Source organism: Suillus subalutaceus (assembly GCF_016647625.1).
Source record: "Suillus subalutaceus strain FC151 chromosome Unknown DFJ58scaffold_21, whole genome shotgun sequence".
Classification (NCBI taxonomy): Eukaryota; Fungi; Basidiomycota; class Agaricomycetes; order Boletales; family Suillaceae; genus Suillus; species Suillus subalutaceus.
In genome coordinates this window covers 240,051-265,541 of record NW_024540270.1, presented here as the reverse complement: position 1 = coordinate 265,541, position 25,491 = coordinate 240,051, and the positions used below count along the sequence as shown (strand labels likewise).

Below are 25,491 nucleotides of genomic sequence, written 5' to 3'. Positions count from 1 at the left end.
TGCACATAGATGAATAGGTGGAATTCCACGTTCAAGAACTGTTCAAGATAAGTGGGGGCGTTAAAACTTTTCAAAGTCCCTAAGCGACTTGGTCAAAAATTTGTCACCTATGCCGTAATGAAATCAATGTTCCATGGTGGTCGTGCGATGACCATGCGGCCGTGAATTTCGTGAGGAACGTTGACATAGTATTTGTCTTTGTCCACAGCGTATGTTCAATCATTGAGCGTATTTGCATTCTATGGAATCGGACATATTACATAACACTAGATACTACGAATGAACGTTAAACCCTCTACTTGTTGTCCTCTTACAAGGCATTCTCTTTGAACGCTTTTTCCACAACATTTAGCATAGCCAACAACTTCTCCTCGTTGTGCCTCCGACCTACGAGTTGTAGACATATGGGAGCATTATCATATGTGGCTGGATTCCATTGGCTATGAATAAAATTTTCAACATCATTCCTTGAATGTGGAAGAGGTGGGTAAGTGGCAGATGCCTTGGCTGTGAACCGGTCAACGGGAAAGACAACGCCTGGCAAGTCTAACAGATTCCAATGAGAAGTATAACCCCACCAGCTAGTTGTGTTATGGGGCGGAGCTAATGTGGGCGCAACCGGACAGAGGATGACATCCACAGGACGCCCACTAACAGTACGTCGTTGAGTAGCATTCCAGTGTGCTAATGCTTTTGAGCGGATCGCTTCCCGTTCCAAGTTGAGCTTGAACATATCTGCGGGCGTATACGGGCCTCGTCCCTGTGCGTGCTCGAGGATCCATTCCGTCTGAGGTACCTCGGACTCTCCGCCTGCACTAATGGTTTCGTGGTACTCTGCTCCGCCATCTAGTAAATATAGCTTCGTCTATGTGAAGAGTAAGATCATTAGATTTGATACTGGAAAACAAAAGTGTCTTACAATGAGATCCCATCCATTCTGATGATCCACAGCTTGCCATTCAATTACATCGTGTCCAGCACGTGCTAAGGCTTGTTTGTATTTGTTCAAAGCCTGCGTAATCGGAGGATGCGGTGCAACAACGCCATCGTCAAAAAGGACAGCAATCGCAAGTTTTTCTGGTAATCCTTCCCCGTTCGCCACACCTCTTTTCCATGGCATTTCTAGGAGTGGAGGTTCATTGAGCCATGGCTCTGCATCGAGCATAACTCGACAGAATAACTCGAGGTCCCTTGCAGACCTTGCCAACGGTCCGACACAACCCACGATTGCATCCATCCCGTCATGCGAGCCCAGAAGACCAGAATGTGGCAGACGAGCCACTGATCCTTTCAGCCCATACAAACCACAATGGGCTGCGGGGATCCGAATGCTCCCACCGATATCGGTTCCAACGCCCATTGGGCTACCATGACATGCTATAAGCGCTCCCTCGCCACCACTGCTTCCTCCTGGGGTTAAATTGCGATTAAACGGATTAAGAGTCTTGCCGAACACGTTGTTGTCCGTCTCCAGTGACTGAAAGCCAGGTAAGCGAATGCACGAAGACGTACATGACATTACTGACAAGTAAAGTTTGCGGACTCTGTGTTTTGACGTATAGAATCGCACCGGCGTTGCGTAGAATTTCTACCACCAGTGCGTCATTGTCCGCGACGGTTTTGTACGCCCAGCCTTGATAAAAAAGGCGATAAACAACCGGTCTGGGCAGAAAACATGTTTCTCACCAAGATACCCTGACGAAGTATCCAGACCTTTGATTTTGATGTGATCTTTGATGGAAACTGGCAAACCGTGTAGTGGTCCTATGACGTTTCCAGTTTTTTCCAGATATCGGTCAAGCTTGCTGGCTTGTAAGAATGCTTCATCGAGCAAAACTTCTGAAAGACAGTTGGTGACGTCTTGGGCAGCCACCGCTACTTTGACGAACGCTCGCAGAACGTCCTGCGCAGTATAGACTCGCTTGCGAATCAAATCTACGATCGCCGTTGCATCACAATGAACGATGATACGCTCTGTCTCTGTAAGCTTGCCAAGCGGGTACTGTGACACGTCGACGGCATCATTTGGAAGATGAATGCGCCCTTTGCGATATGTGGATAGCTTTGCCTCGCGCTCCGTTCGTTTTCGGGCTGCTACATCGTGGATATTGACCATCGTAAATAGATGGAACGGCAGAAGAGGCGCCGTTGACAAATTTTCAGTAGCCAACAATATGGCGCACCTCTTTATATGGACTACCAGGTAGGAATATGAAATCACAGATCAGAAAAGAATCTCGACATTCTCGAGGCTATGCACGAAGATGCACCTGATTGACTGGCGGCAGATTAGCAAATGTCGGTATATGGAGCCCACGAGAGTCTGTGTACACAGCTGCAGATAAGGTAATTGTGACACCGATCGACGGGCAGCCTGTGCCAGTGGGAGGTGACCATGTTTGCGTGAATTACTAGACGCTCGTACAGCATGTTACAGTTTTTTTTTATTGCGACATGCATGGTTCCTGGGAGGAAAAAAGGATGATCGTGTCTCCACTGTAGATCATATCCTCATCACAATCTGGATTGTGTTCAAAGCCTGTCAGAATGGATTGAAGAGCTTCAAGCAAGCTTTCAAGCAGTTGTTACCCAAGTCCTGCAATGCCGCGGCATACAACACCAAACGTGAGCCAAACAGTACCCATAAGTAGTAGTCTCCTAGTGCCTGGAAGTTCTATTACTTTCGGTTCTAATAGAACGGATTCTATTCAATGGCATTTTTCGACGGCGCCACGGCGCCTTTTCAATTTGATCTCCCTCCAACTTACGCGCCCGATGTCTCAAGCTAGGCCCTCAAATGCGCGTTTGGGTCTTCATGGCCACTTGGAAAGCGCGGAAGATACCAAGGCAGGCGTCCCTTATCTAGACTTGTCGGAGTGCCCAACAAGCTTCTGAATATTCCGGGAAGGTTCTGCTTCTTTGCCATCTCCGGTTGTTGTTAATGATCCTGTACCGCCTTCTGATCAACCGCATGACCATTTGGCCATGATGTCACCGAATGACATGGAAACTTGAATCCCAGTATTGTCGGACTTCCGAGTTGGCGTCGGATCCTGGGCTCAGCTGAACCCGCACTTGCCGTGAGTCTTGGCTCGGGCTGTGATGTTCGTGTAAATGTTTAAGATGCCAAAACTCGTACTTCTGTGTCGGGTGAAGTTCCGCATTCACTCCGTGACACACTTCAATTTGTGCCTGCTAAGCATCAGTGCACGTTCGCATGCGCTACTAGCCCGGCCGAATTTTCTGAGACCCTTGATTTCCATTCGAATTTCGCGTCAAAATCGCACACTACTGGTACCTGTAGAAGAACGAAGGGAAAAGGCAAGAGTTGGAGCTAAAATTGATTGACACGAACACCATGACATTTATTTACATTAATTAATAAAATAATCACGTGACTTCCCGATATTCACCTTTTTACCACATCAGGCCTCTGAGAACCATGATTCGATTCGTCTGATAGCACCTTGGTCTACTTTATCTTTCATGTGAATCGCGCCCTATGTTTATTGCTATCATCGGTTTGCGTTTTTCGGGCAAGTCTACTGTCGAAAATTATCTGATTGCCAAAGGCTTCACGTCTGTCCACTTGCACGACAAGGATGTAGAGGCAGGTCCTGCTAAACACCCTGTTCCCTGAATCCAGAAGACCAACAATGGTCCCCTCAGATCACAGCAAGCGTTAAAAATCCGGTCATCCCGCAGCCCTTGCCATTGCTTCCAGTGCGAACCAATAACATCATTGGTGATAAGCACGGACGCCCGCCCACATCACCATCTTCGTCCCAAAACTCAAATGTGAAAGTTCTTTCCTTTGGCTCACCAGCCCTGTTGCTGGATCATGTCACACAGCATTGGCAGTCAAATTTCGTTACAACCGACCTCGACTCAGATAGACTAGTGAACTACTTCATCAGGCGCCCTTTCTTCATGCTAATTAGCATAGACGCCCCCATCTTACAACGTTACCACCGCTGTCACGGGTATTTATCTCGTCAGCTGATGTGAACGTTTAGCTGAAAAACAATTTAGTTTGATAAACATGGCGACTCTCGAAGACTTCGTGCGGGAACATGACCGTGAAGTGTTTGGAGACAGAGCACAGCCAGACTCTCCTGAAGGGTTTTCACTACTCCGCCGCGCAAACCCACAGGTCAAACTCAAAATCGTCAATTCCTTCGCTTCCATCGCAGAACTCCATTATCACCTGGATTCTTTAGATATCACAAATACAAATCGACTTAGACCTCAATGGGATACCTATTTTATGGTATGCACGTTATTTACATCATTGATGGATCCAGATGGACTAAAGGGGCTTCAGACGCTCGCAGATCTTGCTTCGCAACGCTCCAACTGTATGAAACGCCGCGTAGGCGCCATACTTGTCCGCGAAAACCGTATTGTTTCCACAGGGTACGTTCAAGTTGCACCTCGGGCATTGAAATTGTTATCTCGGTCTACAGTTATAACGGCACTCCTCGGGGTGTCAAGAACTGCAACGAGGGTATTTGTCTTTCCTTCTCCCCCGTTACTTGCTAATAATAATGTAGGGGGATGCGGACATTGCAATCGTACATCGGCTACTAATGGTACCGAATGTCTTTGCCTACATGCTGAAGAAAATGCGCTTTTGGAAGCAGGAAGAGATCGGGTGGATGCCACTATGTATTGCAATACGTGGGTACAACATTGCTATTATAATACTATTGAGTTTCATTCTGGATCTAGATGTCCGTGTTTGAAGTGCACCATCAAGATCATCCAAAGCGGTGTCAAAAGAGTAGTCTACAATTTGAGCTATAAGGTGTAAGTGTGTCAACCCTATTATACAGCATTTCTCTCAAATTGTTACAGAGATGACGCTTCTGTACGATTGTTTCAGGAGGCTGGAGTAGACATCTTCCGACACGTTCCACCCCCTGAACCATAAAATTGGTGATGGAAGCTTGATAGCAAGATAAGATAACACGAAAGACATGCTTTACTCGTTGAGGATTACGCGTACATTGTCTTGTATATCCCACCTGTATTCCCTCAAGTAAGCGACTTCACCAGTCAAATGCCCACATGTCGCCATAAGTGCCAGCCATACGGCGTCTTCATTACCCCTGCCGAGCGCAACATACAACTCTCTTGCACAGGCCTGTAGTTCCTCGTGTGCCTGTTTGTGCAAGAAGCGCCTGAATGCGAGAATGACCTGCCAGCCGGACGCATTTTGCATATGGACACCAGCTACGGCAGCTGTCATCGTCCGCAAAATGGAGCGATATAAGCGATGAGAGTGGGTGTATGCTGATTCCGTTCCTACCGCTCCATAACCACGGCGTGCAAGAGCATTCTGATCGTCGGATGCATCTAGCTTTTTCAAAATGTTGCCAAAACGGGGCCAGATATCGTCCCACACTCGCCTGCCCATGAAACTGCCAACGTGGGTCACGAGTGATTCCACAAGACCAGCAGCTGCGCTGACTACAAATGGCTCCGCGTCATTGAGACGATTCAGGATGAATGGCCAAGCGAGATGGATGGATGGCAACAGGGCCGACTCAGGGAGAACCGGGGTGGCAGAACTTAGCAAGTTCAGGATCCGAGCGCGAATATCGGGTGAAGCGTGTGTGAGAAAATAAATAGATCGTGAAACCATCTGCTTGGTCAAGGCTTGTCCCGGTGTGGGCGCAGGCTCGGCATCTTCGGCGATTTTCGGTTGTGTGGTCGGACCATCTAACTGTTTTTCAACTAAGTCTTCATCTGCCTTGGCGGTGCCCCATGCCCTATGAGGGGCAGGAACGTGGTCAGCGGCATCTTCATGAGATGGGAGATCCTTCCGATGAGAAAGCCATTCGAAGAGTGGCTCCAATGAACTGATAATCATCGACGACTGCATGTCATCCTGACTTTCCTTTTGGGTGGGAGGTTCTTCAGCCTCGATGACCTTGACCACTTCTCCTAATACTCCCACCAAGCCTTGAACAATGACTTCGTATCCGTGATACTCATCCAAACGGTCAAAGCATTCTTCAACAACATCACCAGCCTTCTGCACCACATCAGCCCCTACGAGGCGAACAAGGACAACCATCACTTTCGTCGCATCAACGTCAAGCCATCTGCGGCTAAGGCGACGGGAAACGGAGTCCAATGCGTAGTCAAAGTTCGACAGCAAGAGATTGGCTGGAGAGGCGTACGACATGACAGCTGACATAAAATGCAGTGTTGCAAGCCCGGTCAGGGAAAGATAGGGTGTGGGCGATACGATCGAATGTAAAACTGGATATAGGACCTGGATGAGAACGGAGGCATAGCGAGCCTGCAAAATTCCCGCGCTGATCGAAAGTAACTGCAAGCGAAATATCTTATGCAGTATGGGTTGATCCTCGGATAGAGTAGGCAGTGTAGTTCTTGGTTCTGCAACCTGAAGGGTGACACGGATAGTTTTGAACCCCTTTGTAAATTCCGTCTTCAGCAACGAGTCATCCGTCTGACGATCCGTGCGGGGGGTATCAGTCTGGCTATTGAAATCTGGCTCTTCGTCCCATAACTCAGCGAGGTCACGAGCCAAGCCTCTTGCAAACCGCTCTAGTTTCCTGCTGCGGGGCCCGCTCGAAATAGCCATGCCACCTTCATCTAGGCTAAAGCCGCTGATCCCCTCAAGGAGGCGAGCAGCACACCATAATGCCGCAATGGCATTGTTGGTCCGTGAATAACGCCCTATACTTACGAACCATTCAACAGCGTAGATGCTATTTTCGCCACTGCTTCTCCCCAAAGCGCGTAGCATGCGAGCCAGAGCATCGCGTGTGGACCTTGTGAGAACATTTTTTAACATCGCCTCAGGGAAATTAATTGTATCCATGCTGTCTTCATTGTCCTCTAGCAAGAGTTGAGCGACGGAACCCTGGCTGACACTCATTTGTGGACTTGTGAATTCCAAGACAGAAAGTAGAGTAAAACCCCACTTCTCGATTCCACCGGTTGGCCCTAATAGCGTGTCGATACCCAAAGAGATTGATGTCAGACCGAGACCTGTAGAAGACGTGCTACTAGACGTAGCCAACTGGCAGATTGCCTCTATCTGGCCTGCAATGTGCTCCACCTTCGTGTCATCCTGGGAAACGATGGATCGAGGCAAAGAACTGAGGTTCTCTTTTGATATTTCTAGAAGTGCTTGCAGTAACGGTAGTCTTGCAGGCGAAGTGGCTGCCAGCAGCTCCGATAGGGCGCGATGAGCGGCTTGCGAAACCTCCGGGAAAGAATGGTTTGATAGCGACAAGAGCCAAGACAATAGAAGAGGCCGTGATTGGGGAAGAGTTAGATATGTGGAGGTAAGGATGGCCCTTGAGAAAGACGACAAGGCAACCAAAGCGAGCGGAGTCGGATGATTCACGAGAAGTGTCAGAGAATTTATCGCGATGTGCAGTTGGGATGCCGACGCGCGCAGCCAACTCGAAGTACGTGGAGTCAGGTAGGGAGGTAATTCAAGTGGTTTCGGGTCCCCCGCAGGAGCGTCTGCGAGGTTGATGAAGTCTTCAAGGTCTACGACCCTCCGAACGACACCCTCTCGGATGGATATATCGTCTCCTAACGACCTCACGATTACAGGCTCCAGGGTCCCAAGGCTCAGGGCGACGATGTCTCCATTGACCCATCCCTTCTTGCTCGACATCCCAAGAGCGATTCTGGTCATGCTGCTCACGACACCAGGTAAGATGGAAGGCAAAAATTGCTCTGAAGCATATACGCTGATGAGTGCACGCAGAATCTTCAGTGAAATGCGCTGCAATGGGAGATAGGGTGACTTGGCGGTGAGGAGGAGCGTATTGATAGTTTGTCCGAGAATAGGCATGAATTGCAGGCTCTGAGAATGCGCTTGAAGCTGGGAAACACGCGTGTGCAACAGTTCCTCGGGAGATTCTTGTGGTGCTTCCTCTGCGCAACGTTCCCGAAGGATAGCCCACAGACATCGTGCAGCTGCTTCTTTGGTTTCATCGTCCCTGACTTTGCCCTTGCCCTTGCCTTCGACACCACCGATGATGGAGCTGGATAACTTGAATATCTGATCCCATATCTGTATGTCGCAGTACCACCACCATGTTTCACATAGAATGGCAAGAACACCAAATATCTTCTCCAGAATTTGGTCCGGAATGGCAGACGACTCATTCCGGCGGAGGATCGTGGATAATGGGAAAAATATGTAAGACACCAAGGAGTGAGATAGGGTGAAGCCAGTTCCACTCGCATCGAGCAGTGTGCTTTCAAGATTGGACAGCAGAGGTAAGACAGTTGCTATGGTCCCCGCAGATAGCTGTGATTTCTCCAGTAGCGGAACGCATATGTACTTGAACTAAATCGATGATCAATTCAGTCAGGCAGGGACCTAGGCTGTGTTTCACGCACCTTTGTGAACCATTGTTGTGATAGACTATCGTTGAGTTGTGTGTTCATTAGCCTTTGGTCAGAATGGGCCCATCAGCGCTCACTGACAGTTACATGTGAGTGAGTGATTAATTATTATTTAACTATTCATTGGCAAATGTGATCCCTGCTCGTACCACCACCTAGTACAGTTTCTTCCCACGCTTTTACAAGCAAAAAGGACGAGCCCAACAAGCTCTTAGGGACTCCCAGAAATCACAATATCGAAACTGATGATCGAAAGAAACATAAACTACTAGAACACGACAAATCACAAAGTCAACACCCCAATAAATGTGTGCTCAACAAGTACTTCATTGCAAAGTCCCTCAATCGACAGGAGTGGGTCTACAATACTGGATTTACGAAGGTCAACCGACAACGCGAGCTCCCGGGCAGTGGTAACACATTTATCATTGGTGATATCTTCCTGACCACTGACCGTTCCAATCATCTTCTTACAATCACTCTTGTACGTTCAACTCTCATTAAACACCATGGCATAACACGTCACGACATCCTTGTCCTAAATGTGTGCACAGCTCACGTCAAACTCACCGGCCAGATCTTCGCCTTGCTCCCTACACATCAGCCAGCCGAACAACGCTCCTGGCTTTGGACAGGTGATCATTATGTCAGAACAAAGTCAGATATTCAAGGCATCAGTCATTTAACTGAAAAGGTCGTTGAAATTTTAGTACCTGGACTTCTAGTTGAACTCATCAATCCCGAGACAACATGTGTGCGTTTGCGTGACGACATCAACTACTTTCATGCATTAAACAACATTAGGAACACCCGGGTGGTTGAAGAATCTGTGCTCTCATTCGCCTGTGACGCACTATGGAGCAAAGCCCGCGGGAATTCGATCATGCTCAAGACTATCATTCATGTCCCAAGTTCCTCGGATCCTTCAACTTTTCCTTAGGCACTCCCAGATGCGGCGAGTTTCAATTTATCTTATTTTGACACACTACTAATACAATTACATAGGTTCGGCGGGTATCATTTGTACTAAGGCGAGCGAACGACTTGCTGCCAGTGAATCTGGCCCGTTAGTAGAATGTCCGCTATGTGGAACAGGACAGATTCAATGCGTGCGCATGTCGGCATTCACATATTGCGATCATCTCATGGTGTAACGAGCGTCGAAGATAATCTGGAGGAACAGGTAAGTTCATGTCATAATTGCATAGCCTCAAGTATTGACTTTGATCTTTTGGGTCGGTCTTCATCAGCCATGCAGATTATGCGGATGATCGGGCTGCGAGGAATGCAAGATTCAAATCAAAATTACAAACAGCGGCGCTGTTTCGAAGGTCGAATTATCCTGCCGTTATGCCCACACAATTCCGCTATCCAAATGCTGACAAACAACAGACCCTGTCGCAATGTCCCACTCAAATGTGAGTTGTGTCACCCATCTTTAGCGCCCATCACGGGCAAGAAAAGTCGCACTGCCGCTACATTCATTGACACTGTTTGGCGTTACAACATGATCTAACACCTTGAAGAGGTCCACCCACAGTATGCGCATCCAGAGAATCTCATTGGCTATTCTCTTCCTGCGCAGATTCTCAACTTATTCACGCTGACTGCTCTCGAACAAGAAGACGCGAATGGTGCGATGGCTTATGCCTCTTTTCGAGTAAAATGTTCAAGTTGTGTCCGGTTCTCGCAAGCGGAAAACTAATAGCGCTGGCATCGCAAATGCGAAGAAAGTTCGTACTTCTGCCTAGTTAGTTTTTTTGTTTCCTTTCCGTTCCTTTGCATTCTTTCACAATTGCACGTGCACAACTCTCGCTCGCTATGATAATTCTGCTTTCTTACACTTGCTACTTCATGTTCTCGCGGATTTCACAGCTTCCAATTGTATGTCATTACTCAGGAATCGATACACGCATGTTTCTGGCTCGTTATATTGCATACGACGCGTGATTATCGGGACGCGTCTCACATTCAACGGTAAAAATTTTCAGCGCGACAGAACTACTCGATTTAGGTGATGGTGGGTCACCGAACTAAAAGTCTAAAACGGCCCGGGCGGGTTGGTTACTGATCGCACGCCTCTTGAGAGTGTCTCAGCTCTTCTTTGATTAGCACTGTGATCCCGGTATTGACTCCGGTGTCCGAAAGCTTCACTTCTTCACGCTGCCATCCGGGTATCTACTATCGATACGTTGCGGGTACTTGTTTACTCATGAGCATCTGTTCGATTTTCTCTTCTTATCCGATTCATTATCTTAAGTAGCTGTAACTTCGCTTGGCCTCTGGCCATTTTCTTATTTTCCTTTCTATTCAAATCTGTCACGGTTTTCAATGAGTCCTGAACCCCCAAGGATTCTGCTGGTCGACTCATATGACTCTTTCACGTACAAGTTAGTCCTCGTATTCTTTCTGAGGAATGTGACTCAACCATTTTCAATAGCTTAGCAGCGTTGTGTCGGCAGGCTATCCCAAACTGCCATGTGCATATCATCAAGAATGATGATATAGAGCTTAAAGATCTACTATTATATCTGCCCTACTTCTCTGGCGTCGTCGTCGGTCCCGGCCCAGGATCTCCAGATATTCCAGAGGACATCGGTCTCGTCAAAGACCTATGGAAGATTGACGACGCACACCTTTTGCCAGTTTTCGGCGTTTGCCTGGGCCTTCAGAGTTTAGCTCTTGAATACGGGGCTAATCTACATAGGCTTTCTGTCGTCAAGCACGGTCATGTATCTACTGTCGATCACAGTGGTACAGATATATTCAAGGGCGTCGGTCCTGTGGATGCCGTTCGTTACCACTCCCTCCACGTCGAGCTGAGTGGTGCAAAGAATATTGAAGAACTCGCATCGACACATGACGAGGAGAACGGGAAGGTAGTAATGGCCCTTAGACATCGCACTCGACCCTTCTGGGCTGTTCAGTATCATCCTGAATCAGTTCTCACGCGGGGTGGGGGGTATTGAAGTCATGTTAAACTTCTGGCGTTTAGCGCGAACTTGGAGTTCTTCTCGTGGGCGAGTCACACGCCCATGGGATCAGAAAGCAGATGCAATCTTTGGCGTTTCGTGGCCATACGTTCGCCCATTGCCAAGCACCCCTCCTATCAACATGCCACTATCCGCTTCTACGATAAAATTGAGCATCCCATGCCTGTCTGCCCCTGAGATATGCGAGGTCTTGGGCGTGGACGACGACTCATCTCCCTTCGTTATGCTGGAATCTGCTGCACATCCAGGCCAGTTCACTATCATTGGTTGTTTGACTTCGACGTCCCTCCGAATCACATACACCATTGGAGATAGTTTCGTTCATTTGGCAAATGGGGAGTCATGCGATCAAATACATCTGGGATCTCACGATGTGTGGTCCTGGCTTACTTCTTTTATGAACAAGCGGAAGGTCACTGGCGGTTCATCAGAAATACCATTCTGGGGTGGCCTCATGGGCTGCCTGAGCTACGAGCTCGGCACTGACTCTCTCAGAGTATCACCTGACGGGACATGTAGCCAGACACGACATCCTGATGTCAACCTTGTGTTCGTAGAGCGCAGCATAATTCTCGACTCAACTTCTGGACACGTTTATATCCAATCTATCATGGAAGACGACGACGAATGGCTGACGGAAATGGCCGAACAGCTTCATTCTGCCGCCCGTAACTATTCAACATATTCTTCGTATAATACCACGCCTTATTCAACCAAGGCGCGACCAAATACGTCTACTGTCATTTTACCAGACCGGGATCTTTACAGATCCCGCATTAATCTTGCGAAGGAGTATCTCTTCGCCGGAGAATCCTACGAGCTGTGTCTTACAGCTAATACTCGCATCACTTTGAGCGACCCGTTGGCACCCAAGGCTTCATCAACATACTCCCCATCCTGGCAGCGTTATAAACATCTTCGCGAGCTCAACCCCGCCCCTCACGCTGCGTACCTTCGGTTGCATCCAACGACCTTACTGGCCTCGTCACCAGAGCGGTTTCTCTCCTACACTCGTCCCCCTGGAACCACATATAAGCTATGTCCCGTCAAAGGTACTATACGGAAGGGCCCTCGTATCACCCGTGCTGTTGCTGAGCAAGCGCTCAGGGGCAGCCAAAAAGAGGTTGCTGAAAACCTCATGATTGTCGATCTTATTCGGCATGATATGCATGGAGCTGTTGGAGAGAATGTAGAAGTCAAACAGTTCTGCACTGTGGAGGAGTGCGAGACAGTGTGGCAGCTTGTTAGCGTTATCGAAGGCCAGTCGGCAGACGGTGCCGACGAAACTGCCAGCCACTATGCTAATGGCGCACTGGGGTGGGAGGTTCTCAGACGCAGCTTACCCCCGGGTATGTCTCGTAGAATTGTGATTCAACTGTTACTAATATACTTCATAGGTAGCATGACTGGAGCCCCGAAGAAGCGCAGTGTTGAGATCCTCCAAACACTGGAAGACGAGGAACGCAATGTTTATTCCGGTGTCTTCGGTTATTGGTGCGCTGGAGGTGGTGGTGACTGGTCTGTTACCATCCGAAGTTGCTTCAAATACGATGACCGATACGAATGCGATGCTCATTCGTGGACGAAATTCACTAATCCCGATTTCTACCCTGGTGTACACGAGCCAGAGCAGTGGGTGATTGGCGCTGGAGGGGCTATCACTGCTCTGTCGGACCCTGATGGGGAGTGGGATGAGATGTTGGCGAAACTTCAGTCGGTCCTCCGCGTTTTTGGCGCGGCTGTACCTCGCGGGAATTAGTGGAAATTTATCTTATCTTGACGGCTACCTGCTACATCGCCGGTCTGCACTGTCTTACACACTAATTTCTGAATTCAACTTCACCGCCTTTTTTCAGCCGCTGAAGAATTTCAGTCACGATTGGCTTTGTGGGTGAGTTTGCATCGCATGCAGTCTTCTATCTTCCTTCAATATCAAGCCATTGTGATCGTAAGTCTAAGACCTTGGTCGTCACCGAAGGAGCGTGTTAGCCCGTGCTCCATCTTTAGTTGCAGGAGACTTATTCTGGGCAATCTAATGTTGTACACACGTCATCATCACCGTAAGCACCCTAGCAGCATTGCACCCTAACCATTGCACCTCAAGGTCAGCCTATCCGCCGATTGCATACTCTCGTGCTGACTTCTGTAGCTATGATACCGCAGTACGGAGTCATGCACCGGATATGCATCCAGTCCGAGAACACAAGGACTCTCCGATTTCTACAAGGTCTGACCATGGTGCGTGTTATACTTTTGGCTTGAAATATTCTATTTGTTTGTTACATGAACGCGATGGGCTTTTAGATTGATGGACTTCTCATCTAGGCTCAAACTCTCGTGTTTTTCTTCTCCGGACCACCACTACAGGTCTACTTGGAGTGCAAGCACCGATGAACAAGGGCATATGACGAGATCACACGAAGCTACGATGTCACCCGCTTGATTGTCGATAAAGCGTGCCATAATGTTCTCGTTGTCTCGGCTGTAGCACGTTGGGCACTATCCACGCTGAGTCATTTCCGATTGTTATACCCATCGTCTAAATATGGATGTTAGTTCTAGTCTCCCACTCTGCCCCATATTGACACGGATATAGCCCTTGGATCATCTTGCACTTCGTATTGGCACTCGAAGAATGAGTTTAGGGCAAGCGGGGTCCTCCAGCTCAATGCTCGGAGGACCCGCAATCAATTTTAGCACCGAGATATGACAGCTCGAAGTAACACTAATATCGAAATGACTGAGACCAGGAAGAAACGAGTAAGACTCGATAAAATGTAGGTGGGAGTACTTTTTGATGGTTATCGTGGCATCTTGTGATCATTGATCATTTCTTGGATACACAATTTGATTCGTATATAGAATCTAGTGTCTGGGGCCGTCTATAAATACCTCGCGCTTCACAGGTTGTGCGGCCTTTGCTTTCAACTTCGCTGTAAGACACCATGTCGGACGCTGTCTCCATCAGATCCACACGCAGTGCACCTCCAAGGTGTGTCCTGTCATTCAATTAATTCTAGCTATAATCCTGACCCTTAGCGTCTAGATATAGTGTTGCGCTTCAACATTCAATACAGGAAGAAGAAGAACCCCCAAGAGTTGTACCGGAAGCACCATTGGTGGTGTTAGCGTCCCAAACCAATCTATCGACTGATACTCTCGTTGAAGCCACCGCGAGGTCTTATTTAGCATCCCTCGTTCCTAAAGTCTTAGTCTCACATTCTCAACAGAAACTATTCAGCTAACGTAGAAGCAAGAGGGCAATCTTCATTTGACGTGGAAGCAAGAGGTCCATTCACATTTTCACCATTTGGTCCAAACGCTATGCTACTTTTGCCCCATGCTCTCTCTTCAAACTCACGTCCTCTATATCACATCTCTATCTCGAACGACTGTTTCAGACCTCAGATATACACTACAACTATTCGCAGAGAAACAGAGCAAGGTCAGGTTGTCGCAGAAATTCAGTTTGGTCTTTCGAATTTCCCTCGATGATCTTTTGCTGAATCACCTCCATATGATATAGACGGTCCATATTACACGATGATGGATATCGCGGGACTGTTGAATACAGAGGGTCAATGTGGCCTAAGATGGCTTATCTTGACGACGTACATATCCAAATAGGAGTCCGCGAAAAGGTAAGTCGTTGCCCCATTCGACCAACATGACTTTCGTATGTTATCCCTGGACACGACAGATGCGATTTGAGTGGCGATTTGACGAGGACGACCTGCCTCTCGTGTGGAAATTAGATTTTTCGGGTAAAAAAGTGCGACTTCTTGTCATTGTGCGAATGAGTAATTTGCTCACACTGGATGTTCTTGGCGGATAGGGAATATCTCTCCAGTGTACTCGGGGCATGGTTATTTTCGCTACATTCGTTCCGAGTAAAAAGAAGGGGGAGCTTCAGACATTAGATATTACTTCGAAGGGACGACCCTATATGGACGATATTGTAGTTTCATGCCTTGCAACAGAGGGAAGAAGAACTACCAAGTATGATAGATGAAGTCAGAGATACCCTCTTGCCACTGCTGCTTAATACATGCTATTGTGTCCACCGCGTCATGCTGTGTTGTTATGCGCTCATGATTGTGTCTCCTTTTTACTGCTATTTGTTCATTGCCATCATGGCGTGGTTGGACTTCAGAATGCAAGTAGATATGTGATCGACAAAAAGAATTATTGGCGATATGATGGCTTTATCGCGACTCCAGAAATGGGAGACATTCCTGTGTTGCGTTCTGTCTCCTCTTACCGTTCATGTTCTGTTTTTTTTTACGGCTCTTTGCTCAGTAGTGACTATGGGGACCTCTGCTTCATTTCACGGCGTTGTTGGACCACAAATTTCGACGACACCATTGACGTCCTCTTCCCAGCAATTTTCGAAGACGCTGAAAGCTGTCTTGATCGTGCATTCCTTTCCCCTCTCAACGTCTATGTTGATGGATCTTCAGTGACAAAATTCTAGACAACTTGCCAGGCGATTTTTGTGAGTATCGCAAGTGATATCAATCACACATTTCATTGACGAAGCCATGTAGGATCTTATTTTAGTTCAGACAGCCTGAAAGAAGCTGAGCGGCAGACTTGATTGAACGCACGAGACTACACACTCAACTATCTTGCAATGTTAACCCATCCTGGAGTATGTAACCTCTCGATAGAAATTGATCATAAGCGCGCGTGTGCACGTCGTCGTGCTGCATCGTCGCTTCCTCAACCAATCTCTAACTTCTCAATACATTTGAAAGCCACTGCATCCCCCGCATTCCACACAAACCGTTCGCCATGGACAGTGAACCAAAGACAGTTTCCTCTGCGACCTGCACTATGCAGCTACATTAAATGGATGTCAAGGTTTGACGCTAACGCAAACCGTGCTCGACCTCCGGACCGATCCCTTCGCTCATGGTCGATTGTGCACGGTGTTTCGAACGTGAGAACGCGAAGAGACACTATCTATTTGCAGAGACGACGCTGATATAGTATTTCCTGAGTTGCTACTGTAAACACAATATCGTATTGTCGTAGAGCCGACCGAAGGGGAGTCCTTGTTTATATTTATTGAGCACGCATGCCAGTGCATGAGTGTGCTACGTCCTGCAGATACCTTGCCATGCATACACTACTGGACATACTCTACACATCTAGTATTAGTACGTTGGACACCGTGACTATCCATGCCGAGCCATTTCCAGCTGAGTCTACAGTTCCGATTGCTATACCCATCGTCTAAATATGGATGTTAGTTCCAGTCTCCCACTCTGCCCCATATTGACACGGATATAGCCTTGCACATGCTGTAGTCTTAAATGTAGGTGGGAGTACTTTTTGGATGGTTATCATGGTATCTTGTGATCATTGATCATTTTTTGGATACACAATTTGATTCGTATATAGAATCTAGTGCCTATAGTCTGTCTGGGTCACTGGTATAGACGGGATAAATAGCTCGCGCTTCACAGGTTGTGCGGCCTTTGCTTTCAACTTCGCTGTAAGACACCATGTCGGACGCTGTCTCCATCAGATCCACACGCAGTGCACCTCCAAGGTGTGTCCTTTCATTCAATCAATTCTAGCTATAATCCTGACCCTTAGCGTCTAGCTATAGTGTTGTGCTTCAACATTCAATACAGGAAGAAGAAGAACCCCCAAGAAGTTGTACCGGAAGCACCATTGGTGGTGTTAGCGCCCCAAACCAATCTATCGACTGATACTCTCATTGGAGCCATCGCGAGGTCTTATTTAGCATCCCTCGTCCCTAAAGTCTTAGTCTTACATTCTCAACAGAAACTATTCAGCTAACGTAGAAGCAAGAGGGCAATCTTCATTTGACGTGGAAGCAAGAGGTCCATTCACATTTTCACCATTTGGTCCAAACGCTATGCTACTTTTGCCCCATGCTCTCTCTTCAAACTCACGTCCTCTATATCACATCTCTAGTCTCGAACGACTGTTTCAGACCTCAGATATACACTACAACTATTCGCAGAGGAACAGAGCAAGGTCAGGTTGTCGCAGAAATTCAGTTTGGTCTTTCGAATTTCCCTCGATGATCTTTTGCTGAATCACACCTCCATATGATATAGACGGTCCATATTACACTGATGATGGATATCGCGGGACGGTTGAATACAGAGGGTCAATACGGCCTAAGATGGCTTATCTTGACGAGGTACATTTTCAAATGGGAGACCGCGAAAAGGTAAGTCGTTGCCCCATTCGATCAATATGACTTTCATATGTTATGACCCGACAGATGCGATTTGAGTGGCGTTTTGACAACTTGAAGGACATGCCTCTCGTGTGGAAATTAAATCGTTCGGGAAAAAAAGTGCGACTTCTTGTCATGGTGCGAATGAGCAATTTACTCACACTGGATGTTCTTGGCGGATAGGTGATATCTATCCAGTGCACTCGGAGCAGGGATCTTTTCGCTACATTCATTCCAAGTAAAAAAAAGGGGGAGCTTCAGACATTAGATATTACTTCGAAGGGACGACCCTATATGGACGATATCGTAGTTTCATGCCTTGCAACAGAGGGGAGAAGAACTACCAAGTATGATAGATGAAGTCAGAGATACCCTCTTGCCACTGCTGATATATATTTATATTATATTTATTGAGCACGCATGCCTGCCGGCATGAGTGTGCTACGTCCTACAGATACCTTGCCATGCATACACTACTGGACATACTCTACACATCTAATAATCAAGTGTCTATGCCATGAGAGCAATATGTTTGAGTTCACTACCAGATATGAGTAAGATCTGACTTCGGGGTGGAAACTTTTGGCACTCACTTCTGAACCTGCTGTCCAACCTTCATCCGTTCATAAGACGTATGCTGATTAGCTGTCTGACTCGAATTGAACACATTTGCACGCTCAGATAGCTTAGGGATCGGAGCCAGCTCATAATCGGACGAGAGATGCCAGAAAAATGTTGATGATATGCGAATATTTGGCCGGTCAGGATGACTCTCTTTCCGCCGCTCGATAGTCTAGAAAATAGGAGTCAGCTCTTCACTTGCACAATAGGTTTCGGCAGTGTATAACCTGTAGCGTAGCCTTGTTCACAACTACCTCGTGGAAGCCAGCTTTGATAAGGCCTCCGGTGAGATGTTCAATCTGTTTTCCTGCTTGCACAAGTAGGTAACGGCCAGTGGGTGGGAATCTAACGGGGATGCGCTTTCCGGTATTACGCGCCCAGATGTTAAGTCCAGGATACCGTGAACGACCGTGGATCGTTAAGCAGTTGAGGTCCGTATGAAAGCCGGCAAGTATGGTATCCTTTTGCCCGTACTTCACCAAATCAGAAGCCGTTGGGCCAAGTAGATGAGGGCTATCCACCGCATCAATGTAAAATTCCATAGAATGACTGTATGAAACCTGACTGACCCATATTTCCCTGCATCCTTAATAAATTCTCGAGGAAGTCCGAGACCAATTGCTGTCATTTCAGCAATATTCTCAACACTGTTGTCTGTGTTAGCGACAGCCTACAGATAACACGCCTGCAAGACTCACGCATTCTTCATGGAATGTCCCCATTTCTCCATGGTGGAATTCCCACTTCTCACTGATGCCAGGGGCCTGCGGTACGACATTTGGAGCATTGAGCGCCGGAAACTCGGTCTCATATGGAGGGGGAGTTCCCATTTTCCAGAAGAACCTGCACTTGGGGTCAGGATGGTGCCCGGAGACATCTAATGGCCGTTCGGCTGGATCCAAGTTGGCGATAATATCCAAGCATGGCTCATCCACAGCACATTTGGGCTTCTCTGTATTCTCAAGGGTGACACCAACCTGATAATGAATCTCTGGTCGCTCATCCTTCTGTAAATCCTCGATAGGCTGCGCGAAATAGTCTTCGATGAGATCAAGGAAAGTGTCATTGTCTTCCTCTGATACGCGAGAGTCGTGAACAAGGAGTGCCCCGTATGTGATCAATGCATCAGCAGCCTGTAACTTGAATGATCAGAACCAACCAGACCGTGGGTAGTTAGACGGAGACCTTGTTACATTCCTCTTGCACTCTGATTGATTGTGTATGTTGAGATAAGAAGATATCAAGGTCAATGACTGGGAGGGTTTCTGATAGCGTTGACATGGTGGAAATTAGTGAACTTGATGTGGTGATGATCAGATCTTTATAGAGACAAGTCAGAGCTTCTAATCGTAGACTGCTGGGCTCTTGCTCTCTGAAGTTACTCCAGGAGCAACTTCAAGGTAGGACCCATCAAAGGATACCTTCGTCCATCCAAGGTCATCCCCAATTCAAGCCGTGCGCTGCTCCTGGGACCTCAGGGGGTGCTAACGGCTAGATTATACTATCTGTAGCCGATTTTCTATGTAAAAGTAGTCTATGGTTTGAACTGTTCCGAGCAAGGCGGTGTGAATTTGGTAGCGAAACTCTCCTTGATGTGAGAGGCAATTTCTTCCGATGACATTTCTACCATTCGAACATGAAAGCGTGCATGAGGCCTCGGAGGCCTCGAGGAGACTTGCAAGCAAGCACCGCAGTGATCGAAGGCAGCCGCTATTTCGGCACATTCCGCACTAGTTCGCCCTGTTCCCCATCTACCTCCCACTGTGAGTAGTAGGCATCTTTCGCCACAACTATCACTGGTACACTCCCTTTAGGCTGCCATCATGATCAAGGTCTGTACATCACACCAGAGTTTCATACAATAAGCGCACGATCCTAATGAGTTTAGATATGGAGTATGAAGAAGAATGAGGACGCTGCAACCAAGAAGCGACCGAAAACAAGTGCTGCACAGATACGAGTGCAGAAAGGTTCGTACCGGCCTTCCTGTTTTATGTTTCCTGATTTCATGAATTTAATGTACGCGATGTCAGATCTGACCGAACTTGATCTCCCTCCCACTATGAAGACTGACTTCCCGGACCCCACCGACCTCCTGAACTTCACTCTCACCATCACTCCTGATGAAGGTGTTTCTACTGGATACTGGAAATACCTGCCTTACTGACCAAACTCGCCAGGCATGTACAAGGGTGGTGCTTTCACTTTCTCTTTCACCATCAACACCAACTATCCTCACGAGCCTCCTAAGGTCAAGTGCATGCAAACGGTGTGTTTTCTTTACCTCAAAAGCTAAGCTATTTTAAGTCTGTTTGATATAGATATACCATCCAAACGTTGACCTCGAGGGAAACGTGTGTTTGAATATTCTCCGAGAAGACTGGAAACCTGTCTTAAATTTGAATTCGGTCATGGTCGGCTTACAATACCTTTTCTTGGAGCCTAATGCAGATGATCCATTGAACAAAGGTTCGCTGCATTTGCTTCCAGGTGCATGAGCTTATCTGACTACGTTTCACAGAGGCAGCAGAAGAACTACGAAAGAATCGCGAACAATTCCTGTACAATGTTAAGACATCCATGCGCGGTGGTAATATCAAGGGTGTGACATATCACAAGGTCCTTGTATGATGTTTGTTAGACGCGTGTAGATGTTCTCATCTGTTCACCATGATCTTTGTTTTCCACTGGCATTATTTTGTATTCGAAGACTCATTGTGGGGGATCATTATGATAACAAGGTAACGATATGATACAATGTCTGTGACAGTCTGTCTGGATCACGGATTTCCTCGATCGTTTCATTCCACATAAATTCAACTTCCCCTATAAGTGGTGAAGGAATACGGGCTAATCAAAAGTGGGATGTGGTAATGTTCTTCTGGGTTTTCGATTTCGAAAGTGATCTGTGCACATTAGTAAGATGTCATGGAACAAGTACTGTCTGGCTAGCAAACCAATCTTACCTCCACCCAGGGATAGAAACATTTTCTGCCTGTCTTTTCAAAATAATCCTTCGGCTTGAAGACGATCTTGTAAGTCCCAGCATCCACTTGTTTATTCTGCAACCTGGCCTCGTCGGATCCTCGTGGAGGCAACATGTTTAAGCATCGCCCATCGGCATCCGTAACGCTGCAGAGCCACGATGGTCGGCCGGCAAGTGGGTATTCAAGATGATCAACGTACCCATGTGCAAATGGACTGAAGATGTCAACATTTCTCTGTCCTTTATGGTAGGTCTGAATGTTAACCTCCACTCCCTCTGCTGGTCTTCCAAGAGAGATATCAAGAACTTTATGGTGTCGATGAACACTAGCAGTATCTCCTTGACATAGCGCTCACCGTGGCATGTGATGGGTCCCTTTGACATAATGACGAATACTGGGAGTCCTCCTGTCTGTAAGACCCTTTATATGTAGTTTTCGAGCTTTGAAAGCCACGTGAAAGAGCTCCAAAATGCCGAGAAATGCCCCTGCCCGTCGCCCTCGTCGTTGAAAGTACGATTGATGATCACCTGCTCCTCATTCCCCTGTTGGCTCTGAATAGGTTTGGCGCGAAATCACGTGCTCCTTCAGGTAATGATCTGACTGTTAAGATTTTGTGACATCGAATATTCATGTCTGCTGCGTCCACTCCTGCCGTTCCGCCTCTGGGCAAATACCTTGCATCTTCAGGTGTGCTAAAAGAGAGTGAGATTTACACTTCTTCGCTGACTTCATGCAGAAAAGAAAACACGGGACAAAGCCGTAAAAAACCTTGCTGTTTTCCTGTCCAGTGACTCCGAAAATGTATTGCCTGATCTTGAAATGGCTAAGCTATGGAAGGGCATCTTCTACTGTATGTCTCCACATCCATCATCGATCGTCCGCGTCATATTTGATGTCATATTCCAGGTTTCTGGATGTCAGACAAACCACTCGTACAGCAGGCACTAGCGGGGGAGCTAGCGGAGCTCATACTTACGATCACTGACGTACCTTCGTCACTCAATTTTCTGCGAGGTTTTTGGACAATGACGGTTAGAGAATGGAATGGGATCGATCGTCTTCGGTACGTGCGGTGATTTTACACCGTGATGTGTCAGATACTGATATTGGCTTCAAGTATGGATAAGTACTACATGCTCGTCAGGAAGTTCGTGAATGCAAGCTTCAGATTGCTTGTGCGGACAAAATGGGACAGTGCCACTGTTGAGGAGCACAACTCAATATTATCTGGCCCCAACGGACCGCTATGGTGAGAAGTCCTTATACAAATATCAGAAAGCCGACTATAGCTATTCTTGCAGTCCCAACGATATACGCGTGCCAGCCAGTCTTGCATTCCACTTATCGGAAATATACCTCGAGGAGCTTGAAAAAGCGCTAACAAGCTCGGAGTCACCACCTCCAGTCCCACTGTCCACGCTGCTGTCGCCTTTCATTACCCTCGCCGCACGAACGCCCACAAACACGACCTACAAATACATTCAATCGTCGTTGTTTGAGCCATTGCGTAATTCACTGAAATCATCATCGGGTCCTCCAAGCCGCAAGAAAGCACGCACATCATCTTCTGATTACTCAGAACTACTGGGCAACGTCTGCGCCTCTAGCTCAGACAGTGATCAAGCAATGGATGTAGATGCTGTGCGTAAGTCGATATTACAAAAGATATTCGATGTCGCAAGCGAAACAGAAACCCGGGATGCAAATCGACGGAGAATGTACGCGTTCTATAAGGATGCGGTGGAAGATGATGAGGATGAGGACAGTGCTGGATAAACTCATACGATACCTGTAATGCTTCGATGTTGCGTTACGAATGCACTATCTTCGATGAAGCTGCAAAGCTAGTAGTTCCCTTGCTCAGCTGATAGATTGATTACAGAGAATTGATTAACCTCGTAAACAGTTCGCTGATCCTATTTGACATCTGCATTACCTGTAGCCGTGACTTGAGCTGCCTGCTCTGCACATCCTTGTAATATAATGACAATCCCTTTTCTCCCCATGATGACTCGAGCGTGATGTTCTCGCGAGTACACTGCATCTTCAATCTACAAATCTGGCAGTTCTCGCTGCGTCAGACGTCTCCATGTAGACTCCTTCCACCAGTCCTCCATACTATCAATGCGTTCCCAAAGCGTCTCTTCGTCCACGCCGTAGATGTCATATTTTGCACCATCCAGTGGACGCCCCTCCCGTTTGGCTACTTCTAGCGCAGCCTTATTTTCACCTCTGTAATGGCAACGCTGATTTTGAGCAGTGTAATAACAAAATCAAGGAGTTACCCACCGGAGGAGGTCTAGAAGTTCCTGTCGGTCGGGGAAGAATAGTCGTGGTTCAAGGACTGCAAGAATAGCGAGAGCAGCGCGAAAAAGAAAAGAGTCCCCTTCTAGTAGGAGAACGTCCCACAGGCGTGCGCATGCTTCGAAGGGCAGGTGGTCCAAGAATAACGGGATAAGCCAGTCAGGGAGATATGCACTAGGTGATATCTGGTGCTGCTTGAAATTGAAGTATACTAGAGAAAAATGAATTAAGCCGAGGGTGAAAGATGATATATGGAGTCTTACTTTTTGGCATGCAGTCAGCTAAGAGCGTGTCGAATATCCTGAAAGCAGCATAAATAGATGCCTTCACTCATGTCCTTATGCTCACCGATAATAGGCCTCAACCTAAAACACTGGATTCAGTCAGACTCTGATCCAAGCCAATCTGCGGTACTCACGTCATCCTTGGCAGCAACGCTGCCATATAATGACCTCATGCAATGTCTCTCCAAGAGATTTCTCATCACTATGAAGCCTTGCTGTGGCTTCATGTTGAGTAATATCATCCCGGCGATCTTGGCGGTCCCGTGCACATATCCCAGACCCTCATCTGCACGAGAGACGACCCATGCGCACAACATGTCCCTGAGGTCTTTGTAGAGTGGCCCAGTTTCAGGGTGGAAGATGTGCAGGGCGGGAAGGGTGGACAAGATGTCTTGCTCGACGGCCTGTAATGTTTCGGCAGGAAATGAGCCGGACGAGAGTGCGCGACTAGCTCGACTGAGACAGTTCCTGTAGTTATCTTGAAATACAATGAATGCTACCGCACTGAGAAAGATGTGCATATGCCTACCATTACTCAGAGCGAGTGCGTTACCGACAGCTTGCTGCCACATAGAAGCGCGTAATTTCGTAGGTATACCGTTCCACCAAAGTCTGCGAAGATTGGGATTCTTATAAACGACTCGCCAATCAGGGAGGATCTCCTTCTCCCATTTGTACATGGACTGCTCGATCTTGAGCTCGCGAGCTAAACGTCGTTCTTGCAGTGCTTTCCGCCGTTTCTCCTCTGATATCAAGTTAGCATATAGCCACGATTTATATGACTATAAAATGACCTGCAGCGCGACTTTGTTTCATCATGGCCTGCCAGTCCGCCATATGTTTCTGGTCTCTTGACGGTTCTTCGGAGGCAGGAAATGAGGGCGTGTCTGGCTCATTACTTTCTGGAAGGCACTCGGTCCCGCTGAGTACGTTTGTCTTCTATGACTTATGATGGTTGGGGTTGTTGGGGTTTGGGGGTAACGGGGAAGATGGGGATGGAGGAAGTGGTGGAATATCATGACTAGGCGCAGGGAGGTAGGAAGAAGATGCATTCTCGACTGGGTGTACCGCTTCGTCTTCCTGATGATCCTTTCCATTGCTTTCTGCGCCCGTACTCATCATTACGCGACTTGGCGGTGATCTACTGACGTCGATGTGAACGGCGGGATATGAAGTATCCCACGGAGGGGAGGTATCCCGTAGAGGGGAGGCATCCCCCTCTTGGGTATCTCCATGGCTAGTCGAGTGTCCGTTTACACTCGGTTCTTCTGAGAGTGTGATATCAGAGAAGTCCTGAGGAACCTCCTGCTCATCAGGTTGCTCTTCCGCAGTCAGCGGTGGTGATGACAAGGAAGAAGATCTAGACTCTGAATATGAGTTTGAGCTCCCATCGAGACAAAACGTTGATATCGACGTGTCGTGGTCGCGCACAGAGCTATTCTCTGTCTCCCCGTCATCTTCTCGGTCATTATTTCCGGTCCAACTCGGGTTCTCGGCGAGATGTTTCCTGATAGCTGCGGAGCTGAACTCGAGGTTATAATCAGCATCCTCACTGTCTGAGAATGCATCGTCGAGGTCGAAGCGGGCCTCGAATCCTTTGCCTACTTGACGCTCTACGACTTCGTGCTTGTCATCTGCCATGGTGGTATGGATACGTTTTAAGTTACAGATGTCGG

General features: G+C 47.6%; 10 protein-coding genes across 10 annotated transcripts; 5 read left to right on the top strand and 5 right to left on the bottom strand.

The window, feature by feature from the left end:
- Positions 1-214: 214 nt before the first annotated feature.
- Positions 215-2,542, bottom strand: DFJ58DRAFT_772584 (amidase signature domain-containing protein). The gene is made up of 4 exons (XM_041389233.1): positions 1,687-2,542; positions 1,527-1,633; positions 920-1,477; positions 215-865 (listed from the first exon to the last, which is right to left on the bottom strand). The coding sequence occupies exons 1-4, from the start codon at positions 2,114-2,116 to the stop codon at positions 311-313; spliced, it is 1,650 nt and encodes a 549-aa protein (XP_041247178.1). The 5' UTR covers positions 2,117-2,542; the 3' UTR covers positions 215-310.
- A 1,223-nt stretch (positions 2,543-3,765) lies between these two features.
- Positions 3,766-4,933, top strand: DFJ58DRAFT_655804 (cytidine deaminase-like protein; the record flags this gene model as incomplete). Its single annotated transcript, XM_041381872.1, has 7 exons — positions 3,766-3,983; positions 4,033-4,270; positions 4,325-4,416; positions 4,467-4,507; positions 4,554-4,680; positions 4,732-4,809; positions 4,858-4,933. Coding segments are annotated over 7 exons (870 nt in total), but the record flags the coding sequence as incomplete, so codon positions are not given.
- DFJ58DRAFT_904913 (armadillo-type protein) lies at positions 4,553-8,506 on the bottom strand. Its single transcript, XM_041394928.1, has 3 exons — positions 8,401-8,506; positions 4,732-8,347; positions 4,553-4,680 (listed from the first exon to the last, which is right to left on the bottom strand). The coding sequence occupies exons 1-2, from the start codon at positions 8,446-8,448 to the stop codon at positions 4,985-4,987; spliced, it is 3,411 nt and encodes a 1,136-aa protein (XP_041247176.1). The 5' UTR covers positions 8,449-8,506; the 3' UTR covers positions 4,553-4,680; positions 4,732-4,984.
- A 1,981-nt stretch (positions 8,507-10,487) lies between these two features.
- DFJ58DRAFT_772561 (ADC synthase) lies at positions 10,488-13,266 on the top strand. The gene is made up of 4 exons (XM_041389232.1): positions 10,488-10,796; positions 10,847-11,327; positions 11,350-12,748; positions 12,797-13,266. The coding sequence occupies exons 1-4, from the start codon at positions 10,738-10,740 to the stop codon at positions 13,156-13,158; spliced, it is 2,301 nt and encodes a 766-aa protein (XP_041247175.1). The 5' UTR covers positions 10,488-10,737; the 3' UTR covers positions 13,159-13,266.
- A 1,078-nt stretch (positions 13,267-14,344) lies between these two features.
- Positions 14,345-14,894, top strand: DFJ58DRAFT_724692 (uncharacterized protein; the record flags this gene model as incomplete). Its single annotated transcript, XM_041385138.1, has 3 exons — positions 14,345-14,391; positions 14,446-14,577; positions 14,630-14,894. The coding sequence occupies 3 exons, from the start codon at positions 14,345-14,347 to the stop codon at positions 14,892-14,894; spliced, it is 444 nt and encodes a 147-aa protein (XP_041247174.1).
- Positions 14,895-18,208: 3,314 nt separating this feature from the next.
- DFJ58DRAFT_724691 (Clavaminate synthase-like protein) lies at positions 18,209-19,521 on the bottom strand (the record flags this gene model as incomplete). Its single annotated transcript, XM_041385137.1, has 5 exons — positions 18,209-18,412; positions 18,468-18,753; positions 18,810-18,880; positions 18,939-19,373; positions 19,426-19,521. 5 exons carry the CDS (start codon positions 19,519-19,521, stop codon positions 18,209-18,211), a joined length of 1,092 nt encoding a protein of 363 aa, XP_041247173.1.
- A 542-nt stretch (positions 19,522-20,063) lies between these two features.
- On the top strand, positions 20,064-20,871 carry DFJ58DRAFT_724690 (ubiquitin-conjugating enzyme/RWD-like protein; the record flags this gene model as incomplete). Its single annotated transcript, XM_041385136.1, has 6 exons — positions 20,064-20,072; positions 20,129-20,210; positions 20,274-20,369; positions 20,421-20,509; positions 20,562-20,709; positions 20,762-20,871. The coding sequence occupies 6 exons, from the start codon at positions 20,064-20,066 to the stop codon at positions 20,869-20,871; spliced, it is 534 nt and encodes a 177-aa protein (XP_041247172.1).
- Positions 20,872-21,056: 185 nt separating this feature from the next.
- On the bottom strand, positions 21,057-21,610 carry DFJ58DRAFT_655815 (uncharacterized protein; the record flags this gene model as incomplete). The annotated part of the gene is made up of 4 exons (XM_041381874.1): positions 21,057-21,146; positions 21,207-21,372; positions 21,427-21,532; positions 21,583-21,610. 4 exons carry the CDS (start codon positions 21,608-21,610, stop codon positions 21,057-21,059), a joined length of 390 nt encoding a protein of 129 aa, XP_041247171.1.
- Positions 21,611-21,856: 246 nt separating this feature from the next.
- DFJ58DRAFT_655762 (Nop52-domain-containing protein) lies at positions 21,857-23,003 on the top strand (the record flags this gene model as incomplete). The annotated part of the gene is made up of 5 exons (XM_041381869.1): positions 21,857-21,914; positions 21,964-22,077; positions 22,134-22,290; positions 22,345-22,476; positions 22,529-23,003. The coding sequence occupies 5 exons, from the start codon at positions 21,857-21,859 to the stop codon at positions 23,001-23,003; spliced, it is 936 nt and encodes a 311-aa protein (XP_041247170.1).
- A 275-nt stretch (positions 23,004-23,278) lies between these two features.
- DFJ58DRAFT_724688 (rab-GTPase-TBC domain-containing protein) lies at positions 23,279-25,456 on the bottom strand (the record flags this gene model as incomplete). Its single annotated transcript, XM_041385135.1, has 8 exons — positions 23,279-23,459; positions 23,517-23,742; positions 23,795-23,832; positions 23,880-23,896; positions 23,950-24,293; positions 24,345-24,560; positions 24,610-24,737; positions 24,798-25,456. 8 exons carry the CDS (start codon positions 25,454-25,456, stop codon positions 23,279-23,281), a joined length of 1,809 nt encoding a protein of 602 aa, XP_041247169.1.
- Between the last annotated feature and the right edge of the window lie 35 nt (positions 25,457-25,491).